The following is an 18,070-nucleotide window of genomic DNA, read 5'->3' on the forward strand; positions in this document are numbered from 1 at the left end:
TTAAAAGTGCAGTCTGCGTCATCACAAACCAGAAAATCTAGCTAGCGCGGTTAATCGTAATGCAGTATAAAGCCTTTGACGCTAGGCCGGTTAAACTTTGTTGCCAGCCTAATGAGCTTTCGTCTAAAGTTATAGACACCTAAGACTAGAGCAGGTTACTGTGTTTAGTTCAGTAAGGACCTCTAATCGAATGCTACGATAAGCGGAATTAAACGGGCTATCAATCAAGCGCGCTATAAAGTTGCTTCGCTAGTTATACTATCGGTCAGCTAAGCACATGCTTCTTGGAAGTTTGCTTGATGTTGTATATGTATGTCCGTGCGCCACTGATCGATAACGCTGGTATACTGGCGGTGTAGAACAATAGTAGTTGCTGAGATACGGGGTATAGAAGCTATAGGCGACTACGCTGAGTGCTATTCTCTTCATTTGGTTCAGAATCACACATAATCCAGATATCAACTGATGCGGTTCTCAGAATGAAGGAACTAATTAACAAAAACCTAAGCTTATCTAATCGAACAGATAGCGTAATGATGATCTGCAGCAAGTGTGAGTAAAATTGCCTTCACTACTACATGGTGTCATTGCTGCTATCTTCTTAGAGAAAGCATCGAAAATATATGGGAACAGATAGAGCACAAATAGGTTGAACGTAGTTTCGTTCAGTGATTTTGCAACCGTTGCGTCCTCTGTTCCTCGATGTCAAGCCGTTCATCTGACGACAAAAATTGGGAGACGACGTTCGCACTCAAGAGTTCGTGCTGGCACGATAACCGAAATAGAGGAGCAGGCCTTGTTAAGGTTCTAACATCGCTAGGTCGTAGTATGGTTGGACCACGACCAACTAACAGTCGAGCAAAAGAAAGAACAATGCGTCAATGGCTAAGATTTGGCGAGGGTATCGGCATTACAATGCGAAAGGAGGCGATCAAATGACTAGACACGTTTATACATTTTGTTTTATATTTATGTCCATAATATTTCCGTTTGGTCCTTAATGTCCTTGATTGTTGCTATTGAGGCTCTTCGTTAACTCTGATGTCGATTAATGCTACTGCCGCTTCGTCTGGTGCCTCGAGAACTTTTGACAGTTTATCCTTCGATGGATCTCGGCAGTTGTAGTGAAGTTTTTTTTGGCGGAAATTGGATTCAACTGGCGCCAATAGTAGTAAGTGATTAGAAAATGGCGAGCGATTGGGAAGTTGTCAGACAAAAGCAGACAAAGATATGCACTGGATGATCATGTGGGCAGTAAATGGCACTCGTGCATAGAAGCATGAATCTACGGGTTTATGAACCCACGTGTGGTGGGTCGCGAATAATTGTATGTATTAATTTTACGCAGAAGAGGTCACAGCCGCAATTTTCATTTTATTCATTGAGTGGCGGGTGTCAATGAGGTGCTCAATGCCATTAGCAAGGCGATCGATGTCTGCATAAAGGTCAGGCTAGACGCGTAAACATTTAATGACTAAGTTTTTATGAATTATACAGATCCGCGGCTCATCATGTGTCATCGTAAAGCTTTCGATTTACGAGTGGTAACAGCAGATCAATCAAGCAGTGTCAAAATAGTTATTTAATATAGATTTCTCTCACATAGAATAAGATTTCGACTCTTCCTTGTTGTGGCCGACGTTGAGTGGATGGAGGAGCTGACCATGATTTTCGGTAGGTTTTACTGAAATCATTGTCAGTCCGAGAGCGCAACAATTTCAATAGACTGTCACCATCGCTATATTTGTTAAACTAATTTCCGCGATGCACAATGCCCTCGTTTGGACGTTATCAAGGCTTGGCTAGCATGTCCAATGGGTTTAATGACTCTGCCCACAATTTGCACTATTTTTTTACGAAAGCTGATACCTAATTGACTGCAAATGCCCTTCTTTCCATCTGGCAATCAGTGGACTTATTTAGTCTACTGATAAGTAAAGTTTCACGAAACACCCGTACATAATTTGCAAACCATGTGTCTATGTATAATGAGGCAGAAAGTATTACACTGCCTTCGCTCTGTCTGTTTCCCACAGAGCTACGGGCGACAAAGAGATCCCTAATTGTGGCTAAAGGAAACTGAAAGAGCTTTTCTCGTATAGGACAGTTGGATATGTCTATGTAGATGCTGTTAGACGCTGATGCCGGATGTATCGTTTTTCAAATACTATACTTCTATTAGATTTAAAAGCATCAAATGAAGCAGCCAGATTTAGCTACCAGGACAGAAAACCATTGGCCAGCACTGCCGGGTCTTGATGTGACAAAACACAGCCTGCGAACGTTCTCCTTTTTGAAAGTGTTGATCGGCGCCCTCCAAAAGTGGGGCATGAGGGTCAGCTGTAGCCAATAGATCTGCGTGTTGTCCTACTGCTAAGGCCACAACTAGCAGTGAAAGCAGAATATAGGTCAAAATTACTAACACCACCAACCAACCAAAATAATCGCTGATTGTGTAGAGTGGCAGGCTATAGAAATACATTGTTTACAGACAAATGCATTCACGCTACCAAACACAATTCTTATATCTATATGTCGACCATGTTTAAAAAGAGTGTTGTATGTAGGCTTGCGGCTTTGTAGGACATCATTACACATGTTCAACATTTGCTCGCTTTTATCGATGAACACCCTGGGTGATGCATGGAAAAAGCTACGTAATACATTTTTCCCTATATAATAAACATAAATACCGAAAGCTATCCAACTGTGCTGGTCTAAATCTAGGCTAGGATTAGTTCTGCTTGGGTCAGAAACTCTGAATCTAAATTTGTTCTAGTTGCTCTCTCATTCTTGTAAATGCCGTTTTGCTGTCGTAGTTACAATGTAATTTAACGCTGAAGCTCTTCGGTAACTCTACTTCGAAAAAACCCAGCGATTTCATTGTAGTGACTTCGTTGTTTCCCTAAGTTAGTCCATTCGTCTGTTTGGTTACCTTTTCGTTACATTGCTTCGATCCGTTATCCTAATTCACACGTGTTTTACTCGTCCTGTGACTGCAAAACGTGCGTCCTAATTAGCCCTTTGCATTAACACAAGGTGGAACCTCACTATTGAACTTCCATTTTATCAGCTACCATTACCCTGAGTCAACTACCTACAATATCGTGTTTAATTCCATCACAGAAGGTGAGTTCCTGTTAGAAGTTTGATATTGTTCTGATTATGTACTAGGCAGTTGGTTGCTATCGAGAAAACCGTTACTAAGAAAAATATAAAAAAAAAGCTAACTTTTTGATTAGACACATTAAAGCCTGTTATTTTCATATTTAAAAAAAAAAAACATTCTAGAGATGTCGTTGGCGTCGTTTTTCCCGCCAAGTCAAGCTATGTACAATCAACACTTTAAATCGTTCAAGCTGCTTTCGAGAACATGTATACGAAATGTCTCCTAACAATTCGAAGAAATCTTCATTGCGTACCTATTGAACTAGCCGAAGGTACATTGGATCATTGCAACAGCGAACAGATTTACCTGTGTAACACTTTTGTAACAAGGGCACCCTGGTACCATTCCTGTGGTCTTCATAGTCCTATGTTATAGTATAGAATATAATAGCTACAATAGAGATAATTGAGATCATTATGTTAGTTCAATATTAACCAGTATCACAATGGTTTCTAGCGATGGCCAATGCCATATATATATATATATGTTGGCAGCTGTCCAGGCTCTCTTACGTACTTCCGCCGAGTCCAGTTAGGTACTGGTCAGAATTCTCTGTGAGCAGCACGGCGACATGGGAAGCATTCAGGATTCATCTATTCAAGCAGCTTGGACGGAGAGATATTTCACTCGGGTAAGAAAACTAGAAGAAGCGATTTCTGTTGGAGTGAGTGGGGTTGGCGTTCGAGTTTAAGACGTTCATAGACGATTTCAAGGGATCCTGCCTGTACGACGGCCTCGTGAACCACGTCAGTGCTGCGTGGCCCACTAACTTCACGTAAGCACCAGCACATGAACTACGATATATTTCGGAGTGCCATCTTCAAAGTAGTATCTATAGAATTCTCAAGCACATAGTGTTTGCCTCTGTAAATTCGCCGGAGAGACCCGCAAGCCAAGAGGACAATTTAGCCGTGACGGCATACGAAGCATCGGTGGAAACAGCCGACGGAACTGCAATGCCCCTATTGACTTATTGAATCGCATCCCGTCGGTGGATGCAGGAGGAAACAACAACAACAACAACAACAGAAAAGCAATAGAGGAGGCGTTTGAGAGATCGTCGCGTCTATTCAGAAGAAACGAGTAGTGATGAAACTCTTAGCTAATGCTCAAAGGATTGTATTCCTTCTAGTGCTCGACTATGATAAAACTAAAAAAAGAAACGGTTTCTTGATTTGTTTTTTAATTACATCGTCTAGCTAAGTACTATTCTAAAATAACATTAAAGTAAACTTACAAATATATACGATGCAAGTCGCTATTGTGCTCGCGGACAAAGTTCGTACAGCTTTTTACTATGCTTTCTATATAATATCGTAACCACACAGATTTGCGTGAATAAAGAAAGTTACTATATATCATGTTCTATGATAAAGAAAGTTGCAAACCGAACAACTTAAAAAACACCATTCGTCTCGATTCTGTTTGACTACGACCTTATGAGCATTCACCAGAAATCGATTATTGTGATGGGGTTATCTGAACTAAAACCAGAAAATTACTACTTCAACGAACGGACACAACAAAGAACGGCTATTTATTTGGCGAACAATAAGTTACGATACGCGAAGACAGAAAAAAAAAGGACTTAATCAGACAAATTAAATAATATTTTTTTTTTTTTCATAAAAACATCGAGCTTATGTCGATCAATTCCAAATACCGCAAATCTGTAGACGAAGCATGTTCGCAATAATAGAGATGACACGTTAACCGTTAACTTCAATAGTTTCTGTAGGCTTACCTAGTAACGGGTATAACTTATACCTATGCATACATATTGGTGTGCTTGTTTTACAGTATCTACTGTCTTTGACGGGCCCCAGCGTAAAGTCCGATAGATTGCGATATGATCTTTACGTTGACTTGGGCTCGTGCAATCGATGAAACATCGGTTTAGTTCGACGATCGCGGTTTCCTGAAGGTGTTCTCTCGCAGAAAAGAAGAGAAACACGGCGTCTTTTTTTTTTTTTATGTCTTTTTCTCGTCGACGAATGACTTGATTCACATTTACCTACGCACACCTCCGATTCCCGAGGCTGAATCTTCGATTCAGTAAACACGGCCTGTTCCAACGGAAGGGCGTTGCCCCGAGATCATAACATTTCACAGCCTACGTATTCAGGGCAATTATAGAATCACCTACTGCCCTGAACCGTACCAACAAAGTTTTCAACATTCAAGCACGACTACGGCAGAGCATATCGATTGAGCGTTTAACGGAGTGGGAAGGGTTACATAACTCTCTCAGGCTTACAATCTTCAAGCTACGGCAGGGGTCTTCTGTCGGTGTGAAATATTCGGATCGAGTACTGAATAAGCGGCCGGCCATCACGAGAGCTAGCGTAGTCAAGCCCAGTAAGCAATCGGACTACCAACGTACGTATTAACGCCGAGACGTGTTATGCCTAATAGAAACAAGCTAGTTTTCGTGCAGCAGAGTGTAGTAGTGTACTTTGAATTTGATCCATGGTCGATAACGTGCGTGTTCACATATACAGGACGCCTGGCCATTCGAAAGTTAAATTCTAACAGGGTGTTCACTGTACTACTCTACGATGCCGTATAAATGTGAGAGCCTTGCTATGGAAAATTCTATCTGGTGCTAATTTTAAGCGTTAATTGTATTGTAAAAACGTGAAATAAGCTGTGTCATATTAGCGTTATAACAGGCGCATTTCGGCCCTCAGGCAGCTGCGTAACATCTGGCAGTGGAAAAATCTGTTGTATTATTATAGGCCTCGACCGCGCTGATTTTGGTCAAGTTGTAACGTTAACTTTAGTGAAAGTGAAGAACGAATCAGCATGTTTGCCTGCATTTGTGTGCCACCCGAACGGGAAATAGGTAGGTTGACTAATTTTGCGCGATCACAGAGAAGTTTATTTCCAAACTAGCTTAATGAAATATCCATCTTAGTATACAAATACATTTTTATGATGTCATGTTTACTATTGATAATAAGCGTTAGTAGAGATTACCTTTTTTTATTGCGAGACAATCGAACTAGCTTAGCAGGTACGTTTTTTTTTGAGCGCAGGTGAGCTTTGCTCTTGAAGTTCAGTGGGTTACAAATGGAAGTTACAGTTAATATAGGTAGATAAGAAGCCTAAACGGGCTGAAGAATATTGGGTCGACGATATTTATTAAGTTCAAGTAAAGCAACTATATGCGCTTAGTAACGTACACACAAGAGGAGAAAATTTTTTACGCTTAGCTAATCTATGGTAGGCGTCCGTAGAAATTTCGACAATTCACACCGAATTGTACTGAATGCATTACGGCACGCGGTTACTCTACTTTCGCTATATGAGAAAGTTTCCTTTGTTACAAAGAGAAGATTTTTCTGGTGTTGTCTAGGGTCGTATAATTTATATCCGGCGACATTTTATCGCTATACGATATGGTGTCAAGGATTATGTACGTCAAAATAAGTTTCTGACGGGGGCACAAATGAACAATAGCAATTTGCAATTTATAATAATCAACTGACCCTGTCTGACGCCTATACGTAAGCTCTTCCTTCATCGATGACGTTTCCGCAGTTTCGCTGTCGCCATCTTGAAGGATGTTCTTGGGACAATGAAGACCACTGGTCATATAGGACGTCAAATCAAGGTACGCTAACCGAGAATTCATGTAATCCCGGGGCTTCCCTAAGTGCCGGTCGCATGCTGAACTTGTAGTCCGACAAAGTAACAAACGTCCGACAAAGTCCGACAAAAAAACAATTACCGCCAGTAAATGCTTTAGATTACAGCGTCAGATTTGTTGTTACGTCAACGACGCTAACATACCCTTTATGGAACGATATTAGTCAGATCGGTTCAAGCCATTAGCTCCACGAGAGACGGTTGTCAAATACGTATAAGTACCCAGCCAACATACTGCTGGAAATGATACAGGACCTATCAAAAACGCGGTAGTGCTCGTAACAGATTTCAATCGAAGGGCAAGCCCGGTCATCACAGTGATTCCACTGAGGGAAATTGGATTGCTGTCAGAGGTCAGGAGGCATACACGTCGAGCGGACAATATGCGGACCACTGGAAACCCAACGCTAAATTTTCAATAGTCCTTTATTGATACCTGGTTTGGCCTAGTCGTCACCGGCATTGTACTTATTCGCTATGATTAGACTAAATGATTATTTTTTTTTTCTATTAAAGAAACAAGTGTTGCTTCTTCGTGTTAGGCTATTAAGTATTGTTCTGTCTGTACGTCTGTAACACATTAACTAACTTTATTTTATTATTGGGAGAGTCATGTTAATTTAGACGGAGTAGGGTTGTACTTGAAAGTAAGTCGTGACGGAAATACAATATTCGGTTGCCTATCACCGTAATGCGGTGGGTAATCTTGTGTACGGGAATTGTTACGATCAAGTTATGTGGCTTCTGTACGTTTCGTCTGAGATATTCTTCCAGTACGAAGAATTTTTCAGCGAGAAGCTTACTGATACCTATTCGACTTCGTAAGAGCCGAACGGTGTATTGTGTTGCCATCTTTGTCATAATAATCTTCAAATGCTTAGAGGATGGTATAGGCTAGTAATTTACCGAGGACTGTCTCACCGTAGCCCGAGTCTCGTAGGAGACTAACGTGCTTTAGCGGGTAATTATTTTTTGAACTTGAACTTGTATGCTCGGGGACATACGACCAAGTGTAAGCGACCGTCATAACATTGATAAACACACAGCTGCTTCTCGTTTACATGTAAATGGTAGATTTTTTACTTTATCTTTGGCTTGGAACTTTTTTTACGAACAATTTTACGAAAAGGAACATATAAAAAAGTATCTTCGGCCGACAAAAAGTTATGAGATGAGGTCAAATGAAAACCATGAAGGGAACAGTCATCTAACGTGCCTTTCAGTCTGCAAATTGTGCATCCTTTGGTAATACCGACAGGTGCGCAAATATCGTGCCTGCCTTAAACGAACGCAGCATAGTTACTATGGCTGAAAACTATTCTATTGTTTCAAATACGTATATATCAAGGTGCATGCAGTATGTCGGCAATGCATGTCTCACATGAAGACGACCTTCAAGGGTCAATCGTTCAAACAGTGTGAGTGCTCCCGTACTTGAAACGGAAATAATGCACGATGACCAGTTTTATAGAAGTTTCTTAAAATTATATATTTTACTATTGAAATAAAGAGTATTTTTATTGCCATTCATCTACTACAAGCTAATTTGTGCCATGTTACAAATGCGTAGAGTAAGAGTTTGAATTGGGTATTTGCTTTGGATGGTGTCGTGGGTGTATGTTTAAGGAATCGCTAATACTTACGCTGTGGCATGGCTTAAAAACATCACCGCTCTAGGCAACAGTGGAACCCTCCCTTCCATCTGTACACTATAGAATTGTCCGTACGGTGATGATGAGGCTTGAATTTAACCAAAGTCTGCGGCTCCAGAAAAGAATAAGAAACTGCTGAGTGGGACGCTCGCATTTACTTATGTCGTGTTAGAACAGAAATCAGCGTATTTCTAAGTAACGTCTTAACAATTTGCCCCGCAGCATATTGTTTAGGGTTTGTTAGAGCGAACACGCTACGACACAGCTAAAAGATAGCGCCAGCCATCTTCTTTCTGCTATTGCGTCCACTATTTTACCAACTATACACTATACCAACGTAAAATCTCGTTGATCACCGTATCACTAGACAATTTATTTATCCTAAGTTTTAAATACAAGCGGGGATACTCTCTTCCGCAGTGTCACCACGCTACACTGGTAGCAGCCAACCATGTGAGGTCTCGTTTGGTAAGGACTTCAGGGGTTTAGGAAAACCTTCCATAAGTCCGTGCGTTGAACTCGGCGGGCTTACTATTATGCTGAAGCAGAGTGCCGGTTAAGCAACGTGTCTCTCACAAGTAACGAGTAATCGCCTGACTTCTATCTGAGGGTCGTAAGGAACTCGGAAAAAATAGCAACTAGATAATATCACACCTTTATCATTGCATGTAATCTTGAGCGTTTCACACGAGTTTGGTTACGACAACTTTTCTGTAATAAGGTAGAAAGAAAGGTATCTGTGCACAACCAAGGGACATGATGGATAAAAATATTTCCAATGTGACAACACTACATGCTTTTTTGCCTCGATAATGCAGAGATAGCAATTGAGGAGACAAGCGATGGTCACCATGAACGCGTTCGTTCTTAAATAATAAGCCCGCGAGACGTCTTTTAGATCAAGACGCCTGCGTCAGTTGCAGAAGCTATGTATCACCTCTTGCTATGAGCGTACGAAAATGACCAGGGGCTTCTTTCCTCAAATATTCCGTAAGCGTAGTAATTATTGATGTTACTAGGTTAGTTTTGACAGGAACTGTTTCTTTGTCTCTGAATATCCGATTGTAGACTCCGGTCGCGCTTGTATTGAAATCTGTTTAATCTACACGAGAAACGGCCGCGTTAACTGATCATCGTTACAAAAGGGTTTGGTGTTTCGTATATCCTTTTGCTAGCTGAAAAGCTCTTTTCATGACTGAAACATAAGTTTGTGTGGAAATATGTATGGGGCTAAATGGCACTACGTATGCTTAAACTAAAACATATCCGTATATGTTTTACTTTAAACGTAACATAAAACGATACCAAATGCGAGATAATCCGAGATCGGCCGACCTGTGCCGGCGGACTCGGTTGTCTGAAACCATGATTTGACCACCATTTATCCGAACAGTCCCTGTCAGTAACCTAAGTAAAGCTCGATTGATTATTGAGAACAGATGTATTAAATAAACGTCTTATAAAACTTTGCTCTAATATTTACTATGGCGAAGTAAGTTCTATCTTATTGGAAAGTATCAACAATGTACATTTTTTTAGTTCTTGTTAACTTTCTTAAGTAGATGTTTAACCAGCTGTGGCTTTCCCAGATGCATTATAAAGTGAATCAGACGATGTCGGGTGGGTATCAATACTCGAATAATTATATTATCTAGCGTTCACTTACGTATACGTATTTATCGGCTTACTATTAATCTGTACTACTATCAGATATGGTTCAAAACGTGCCCGAAAGAACGTGAAAAACTTTTCGGTTCGCTTATTATTCCCGCCTTCCCCCCACACACACATAATTAGGTGTCTATGAAACTGTATTGTACTGCAAGAAACAGCGTCGCCTTCATGCTTTACTTAGTATATTTACATGCTATCAAAGGTGGCTTCCAGGTCTTCCTGGTACTTTTATAAAAATATATCATTATATTCCATGTAATCAGTAGCGCATATATATGCAAAGTGGATAGTTTAACCATGGCCGCCATCCAATCCCACGATTGAAACAGCGCACTCCAATTTTTAACCACAATCCACCTGACAGCCGGAACAACCTTCGTCATATTGATGTCGCATATAGTCCTATCTAGTAATATCGATATCTGAATTAAGCTGATGGGACCAGCCAACTCAGAACTCACCTGTGTTCATTTTAGGTTCTTAGAAGCTGTTGGTTCGGCAAATTCTACCTTAATGTTATACTTCAATGTATCTATTGTGTTTTTTCTGCCTTCTGAGCGTCGTTTACAACAATCTCATTTTGTATTCCTGTGTTCCTTGGAACGGCAACGTCAACAGCAGCGGGGGAACATGACGTATTCCAAGAAAAAAAGGTCACCCAAGTTTCTGTGCTAGGCAGGTTTATCCGCGCCGGCCACTGCCTGACACAAAGCGCAGTTTAGGGTACCTCAATGTGATGAAGCGATGTTTTTTTGTAGCTATCACGGTGATTCCTGTGAGCTGCAGATTGCATTGTTGCACCTTTTCGGATACAACGAACTCGACCGATACCCGCTAACAACCGGCGGTAGGCAGTAATACTAGTTTTTCCAGCGAAACAACAGCTAGCTCCATCACCACAATAGATAAATGACAATTTAACACTTAAGATAAACGCCGTTCCGGTGCTACTAATTTTCATGATATTTTTGTAGCCTGTTTTGCCCTAAGAAGAATCGGTTTCGTTTACTGTGTAGACCTGTTGAAATAGGACAAATGCTGCTATTGGTGCTGCTGCCGTTGTAGATTCATTGCGTACTAATATATGGATAGCATCAGCATAAGTATGTGCGTGTCAGCATGTGATATTCATACAGTGTTTGTTCAAGTGTTTATATCTGTTGTGGAGACGTACGTATTATGACTTGTCACCGGTTTATGTTTACGATAGCATTGGCACGTCATTTAGCGAAATGTATATGCCGACACGGGTAGTCCTCTGGACTGTCGAAGGACCAACTTTTAGGCTTTTCAGCGAGTACCCTCACATTTCATATATTGCAGTAGCAGTGATTTATGGAGAGCAATAATATTAGAGCTACATAATGATATTGTTGGATATGGCGCTCTTCGTGTCAAGTTGACAACCGATGCTAATTCTAGATTGGCGACCTACCCATCGCAGCTGTGCTCTGTACCAGTTGCCCTTGATTTACAACAACGGACCAAGGAAGAAACTTCGCTAAGAGAGGCAATTGTAGCCGGTGCTACAATTGCCTCATTCATTCATTCATTCATTCGCTCATTAGTGCTAGATCTGTATTTCCGATATTGTTAGTATATTTGGTTTCGTACTGATAAGTGTCCGTAAAACTCTGAAGCTTTTTTTAATCTCTTTGTACCTTCTCGAATGGCTACGAACAGCCCATTATGCCTAATGTAGAATGCTGGAGCTTTGTGCTGACGCAGTGATACATGTGTATATGCGGTTTTTAATGCGCTTTTCAGAAAAAAATCAAAGGAAAAAATATAATTTATCTTTCCTACGAATAATACAGTATACTTCAACATAGAAAGCGCTTTGTGTTTCGAGATCTACACGATATGCAAAAAATTGAATCTTAAAAGCTGTGTCTGAAATGTTTTCTCAAGAAACGAGCTGGGTTTCGGACACAGGTAATTGTTAATTAAGCTTATCGGTTTCGGACGCAATTAATATTCGGCTACCCTGAAAGTTCAAATACTAACGGATGACCGCAACGGGGGCAACGAGTCCCCGATAGCCCGGTGATGCCTTAATTGTATTCGAGCATAGCATAGAAAAGTGCAATACCTGGTCAACGATGATAGTGGAATATTTGAATTAGAGTAACGGAAAATCAAATCAGAAGGATACGGTAACTGAAGTAGTCTATTGAAGCTGCTAAAACAGGTTAACACAATCCTACAGCAAAGTTATACAATAACTCGAACTCAGGTGGTAGTGGATTTATCGAGTTAGTACAACAGATTGCCAGATGAGGGCAACTCAAGAGGCATGTGGTGACGTGGGTTCGAATCCAGGCGTGGCCGTGCTTCATTTCGTACTGAGAACCGGTAGTCTGATAACGACGGTATCGGTGGCAAAATTCAATGACGCTATAAGATTCCCATCGGTACAACGGACCATAGCAAATAGATAAGCACGAACCTGCAACAAATTCGGCCTCTACTTAAGAAGATTAGATTGGACTTAAACTAGCGGCAGAATCGCGGTGGAGTGCGTCTACTGCATGCGTATAGTCCGAATAGCTGATACGAGTCTGGGTATTCATAAGCAAAAAAGTGCGGATATGATAGATGGTTTGGGTTAGTCATAGGCTAGATGTCGACAGCCATTTGGTCCCAAAAATAATAGACTGTAAACATGTTGAAATGTTATTTTTCTTTCAGCCGACGTGCTTCAGTGACTGACAACTATACCCCGAAGTGTCAAACAGGAGCAAGTTATTGCGTTCAAACGGCCCGGGATCATGTCGAACCTTAATCAGCTTTCAGAAGGACTATACTCTTGTCTACTCAATCTATACTGATATGTTAAATGATCCATGAAACGCTTGTGGAAAGAACATTTCGCATAGCTTTATTCTGTCGTCTGATTTCTCTAAAGGCCTCTCAACGTAAATCAGTTATAACTTCTTCTTGTGTACGCTTCCATTTGGCTCAGAGCCCGCCAGTTTGAAACTTTACGATGAAATCGCTACATAAAGCTGTTTACAGACTACTCTCAAGTCAACGTGACCGTGGCCCACGAATTTTCAGACGGTGAAAACGTCGACGATCTTTGGCGAAGCAAGACGACAGCAAACAAATAGGAGCGTTTCCTCGGGTAGCGTTCCGCTTCTTTTGGCTATTCCATTTAGCGATAACGTGCTTTTCCACCGTTGTCATTATTTGGTGAGCGTTGCCCGCATCGTAATTTCGATAGCGTCGAAATGAATAAATAAATAAATAGTTGTCAACAAGTGATGCTATTGCTCATATAACTTCTCTGTACTGTTTAGCATTAGGTAGATTCGTCAGGTGGCATACGGTCCACTTTACATTCATAAGCGGCGATTGTTAGTCCTTTTTTCTCTTGTTCCTTGCGTAAGCGCGCACGTTGTTTCTCCGTGAATCAGGATACTAAAAGCTATCGTTCGGCTAACGAAACTAATTGTTTTTCCGACGCTGAGACGCTTTTCTCACCAGAGACTTTCCAGATCTCGAACCATTGCTACTATTCGGGATGTGCCAGATCATCGATATTTCTACATATACTGTTGGATCCTTAGATGAATCGCTACTGCATCTGGTATTTGTATCTATTTTCATAGTTGACTCCGATTATTTTTAGCGCGTCTTTTCTCATTGTTGTAAGAAGTACTATATGTTTCGGCCAGCCGTAGTTTGATTCACTGATTGGTAGAGCTTCGTGATCTATTCCTCTAGTGAGCTGCACTATTGATTTCGCCGTTAATTATCGCCTATTTTGCAGAGACATGGGCTACATCTGTCAGCTTTCGATGAATGAAGGCAAACAGATATGCAGATTTGCGAGTGACCTTTCTCCACGTACCTGGACTTCAACAATAATAATTATTTTTATCGTTATTATCATTATATTTAACTATATTGATGCGGTGAACTTCTATTGAATTGGTGTCGTTCGTCTGGATCTTTGCTTTAGTTATTACAATTTTTTTTTTCTATTTCATCTAGTGCCTAAGTAGGCTTCATTTATTGTTGCTATTTATCTAATGGATTCATACAAGTTACAATCAGCGAGCACTGCAATACCAAGGTGCATTTTCCGTATAATTTACCCGGGTTCTTTTATATAGCCCAAATTGATAGCTGCGCAAATACGATACTCGCTTATTACTGTCTGTTCACTCATGCTGGTAAAGTGATTACGGCGTTTTATTATTCCGCCTATAAATACACCGGCAGAAAAATGTTGGAACGCTCCTTAAGCTAAAATGTGCTTTTTCTCTTCATTCAATGTACATGCCGCTTTGGCTTAGGAACGGTACATGATGTTGCAGCCTTCATCATCATTTTTGATTATACATATTATCTTTAAGTTGTCTGACAGATCGGCAGAAGCGATGCTCTACGCAACACTGCTATACTTACCTGTGTCACTTATAGGACTCCTTTTTCGTTGGTCTAGCAAAGAGCGTTTTATCCATTATAACATCTTCTTGCTTCTTTCTGTAGCTACTTTCTCTAATACGCCTTTATTCTGAACGCGTCTATAATCTACAGGACGTATATTGTCTTGCACGACATCTTTACTTAATGTTTTTTATAGTAACAACGGGTATTATTTGTCGATAACTATTTAGTAACCCAGCCACGGGGCAGATAGGTCCAGCAATGAAAAATCAGCATTGACAAGAAACCCAACAATGCGCACAGCCCTGGCGACACAAATTAGCGCTGTCATTTTTTGGAAATAACGCTTTTTTTTTTACAGCTTCAGGTGCGTCCGTGCACTTGGGGGTGTGTAAGGCAAGCGAGCCCGCATTTTGTTTGTCCATCCTGGAGGCTTTCGCTGACTCATTATTGCCGCCATCTAAATACCGTTCGCGCTCGCACTGTATAAACGTTGTCATACTATTAAGTAAATGCATTCAACATATACTACACGGAGCTGCTGATAGGAACGCCAAAGGCGCCGGAGTAGACGAATGCTCAAACACTACGATTACGGCCCTAATGTCACCCTTACTGTAGTTGTTTTGGCTAGATAATAATAATGATAATAAAACGAATTTCCGTTATCTATTTTCCGCGCCAGCAGTATCCTTGTTATAAGGGTAAGAAAAATGATTGTCGCTGATCTTCCGCTGTTGTCTGGGGCTCTATTCGTTCTGCTCCCAATCACAGGATGATACCAAAGAGAGTAAGCCTGGTAAGATAATCTTCTGTCGACTTTCTGTTTGATTACGCCGCTTCATCGGAAACACCATCCACGCAAAGTTTCATTTGTCAAAGGTTTTCACAAAGTCGAAGGAATTCAGTGAGGTATAACGTCGCTTACGATTTACAAGCGATTGACGCTGATGTTTGCGATGGTGATAGCAGGAAGAGTTTCGCCCACTCGGAGCTCACCGTACGAAGTTGCACGAGCCTGTTGCCGGCAAACGACCGACGCGACGTCATACCCCTGTCACAGTTATAAAAAGGGGCAGCCTAAACTTGTACGGCGGCCACAAACTTCTGCCTTGTGTGTGTTTGTTGCCTATGTAGCTTATCGTCGTACGTACGGCGATGCTGTACTTTCGCTTGGAGTCAATATTAGAAACGCAGACAGACTTTTACGTGTGGCAACGTTTAGTGCAGAAGCTAATTTGCGTATACATAGTTTTAATCTATCTGTATATCATGCAAACTCGATTTTTATCTATCTCTCTATTTATGATTAGACGGCACCGTTAGCAATTTTCTTTTTTTTAATGTAATAGTTTGTGCAGGTAGAGCTACAGTATAAGCCATATAGTGGGCGCGAGACCACCCTGTTTTGGTCTTGTCTTTATCATTATATCGGTAACCCATTCGAACTTCATGGCAGTGTTTAAAGTTAATTGATTATTGCCACGCGAGTGACAGAGCAAAAGAAGCTCCACGTCGTGCGAAACATAGCCAATGATAATGATACAAAGAATATTCGTATCAGTTTGAAGATATGGGGAAAGCATAAACAGACACGTACATAGACTGATCCGTAAACCAACTTCCCAGCTTCTAGGTAGAATTCGGGTAAATGATAACAACAACAACAAGCGAGGTAACAGCAGTAGTATCGTATAAACTCACAGATAGAGAGATAAATGTTTGCTTCCATAAAATAGGCACAAGAGGCTTATGATTGTAAAGAGAGTCGAAAATAGCGTTCGGTAACATGTTGACATATCCTAGAGCCATGGTAGGCTCTGTTCGATGGATGAGCTTAACAAGCGAGAGACAACATACCAATGTCGTAACCACATAATTCTGGTTTTCTATATGGTACTGCTATCTTCTGTAGACATGTGCTAATTTTTAGTGTAACGTATCGGTTGTGGACGTATAGAAGCTAATTTAGCGGCAAAAGACTGCCCTTTTTGTTCCAGTCAGAATAGTTCTATCCCGCAGACAGTGGTTCGCACTAGCAGACAACGTTAAACACTTCAAATATCTCATACATAGGCTAATTTCAGGTTGAGTTTACAATCTTATACATATAAGTACTTTATTATTAAGTACTTTACGTAATATGTACAGTATTATGTACGTTCTTTCATACAATACTTATTAAGTGAACTCTAGCTCAAAGCCGATCTAGGTAAATTTAGCTACGTTCTGGAGAATAATATAGCAGCAAGAGTAACGCGAGTTGATTTTACTCCACTGATTTATTTACCCTCCGTAGTAGATCTCGATAAGACCTATAAAAGATTTACGATCATCTGTTATGCTGATTGATTAAGGGCGGCGATATATGTAACCATAGCGTATCCATGAATGGCGCCTAAATTTAAATTGTGTTGAAATTTCCCTTGCATCATTAATCGTCTTCTTTCTGTTTTGCTAATTATTGCCATACATTACTTTGCAGTATCAATGATATAAGGCCATAGGATGGCATGTAAACGGGCTGCTTAGTGGAAGGAGCAAGGAATTTCCTTCTAGTCAGACGACGATCCAAATGTTGAACTGATTTATTACGAGTCACCAATAATTTCACATCCTTTTTGCTAACACTCGGAGACTCCGGCCACCAACAAATATGGAGAAATATCATAAAGGTTGGTAACATATTCACTGGTTGAACTTGTTACCTTTGACACCTGTTAGGCTATTGCCGAACGGCGGGAGCGGACTCACTATTATAGACATTTGGCACGAGGCGTAATTTGCTGTTACTAATTAGAAATTGATGTATAATTACAATATGGTGAAGATAAAATTTTGGGAGAAGATACGTTTGGCTGTGTTTCAGAAATGTTCATGCGCAATCGATACATTCTTAATTGAAATTAACTTAAATTGAAATATCCAAATCGTTATCTGATGATATATAACTTTATGAAGTTAGCCGATTGAGCGCGTTTGTCTGCCTACGATAGTAAAACTAATAAAAAAAAAAAAACAAACAAATAGTAATTAATGTACTCGACTCGAAAATAACACGTTGGCCAAATACGGTGATTGGATCAGCTATAGCTTGAATAGGGAATATTATTATGCTATGTAAAGCCGATAACTAAACTACACTACGTTTCTGTTTGGTACTATTTATACTACTATATTATCTACTATGAGCTAGCGGGATTCACTGTCGACTTACCCTAGTGGTATACGATATCGCCTAACGAATACATATCCCACAACAGTGGACACGTTTTGGATCCTCTGAAATCGATAGGTACAGTCAAAACAAGCGTATGCGATTTTCTTCTCCCGTTTTATGAGCTATTCTAAACTAATTTTATCTAAACGCCTAATGGACACTGTTAGGAGGCGTTAAACGGCTGATTCACGCGGATCGCAGAAATACAATGGTCGTACTGTCGAATCGTTGTATTACCTATACCTGTATATAAGATTCAAGCCATTCCCTAAGTCGTTTGCATCTTCATAGTTTCTTCATCTGCAT

General features: G+C 40.5%; 1 protein-coding gene across 2 annotated transcripts in view; it reads left to right on the plus strand.

The window, feature by feature from the left end:
• The window catches only part of raskol (Ras GTPase-activating protein raskol), a 166,989-nt gene that overhangs the window by 37,667 nt on the left and 111,252 nt on the right, over nucleotides 1-18,070 (plus strand). The window contains exon 1 of one of the 2 annotated variants that reach the window (XM_022832644.2): nucleotides 16,710-17,219. The exons of the other annotated variant lie outside the window; for it this stretch is intronic. Coding sequence (XP_022688379.1) covers nucleotides 17,201-17,219 — 19 coding nt within the window. The 5' untranslated portion in view covers nucleotides 16,710-17,200. Of the gene's footprint in view, nucleotides 1-16,709; nucleotides 17,220-18,070 lie in introns of those variants that run through there. 2 annotated transcript variants of the gene reach the window in all.

The sequence above is a fragment of the Varroa jacobsoni genome, unplaced genomic scaffold, assembly GCF_002532875.2.
Source record: "Varroa jacobsoni isolate VJ856 unplaced genomic scaffold, vjacob_1.0 scaffold_39, whole genome shotgun sequence".
NCBI classification, from domain to species: domain Eukaryota; kingdom Metazoa; phylum Arthropoda; class Arachnida; order Mesostigmata; family Varroidae; genus Varroa; species Varroa jacobsoni.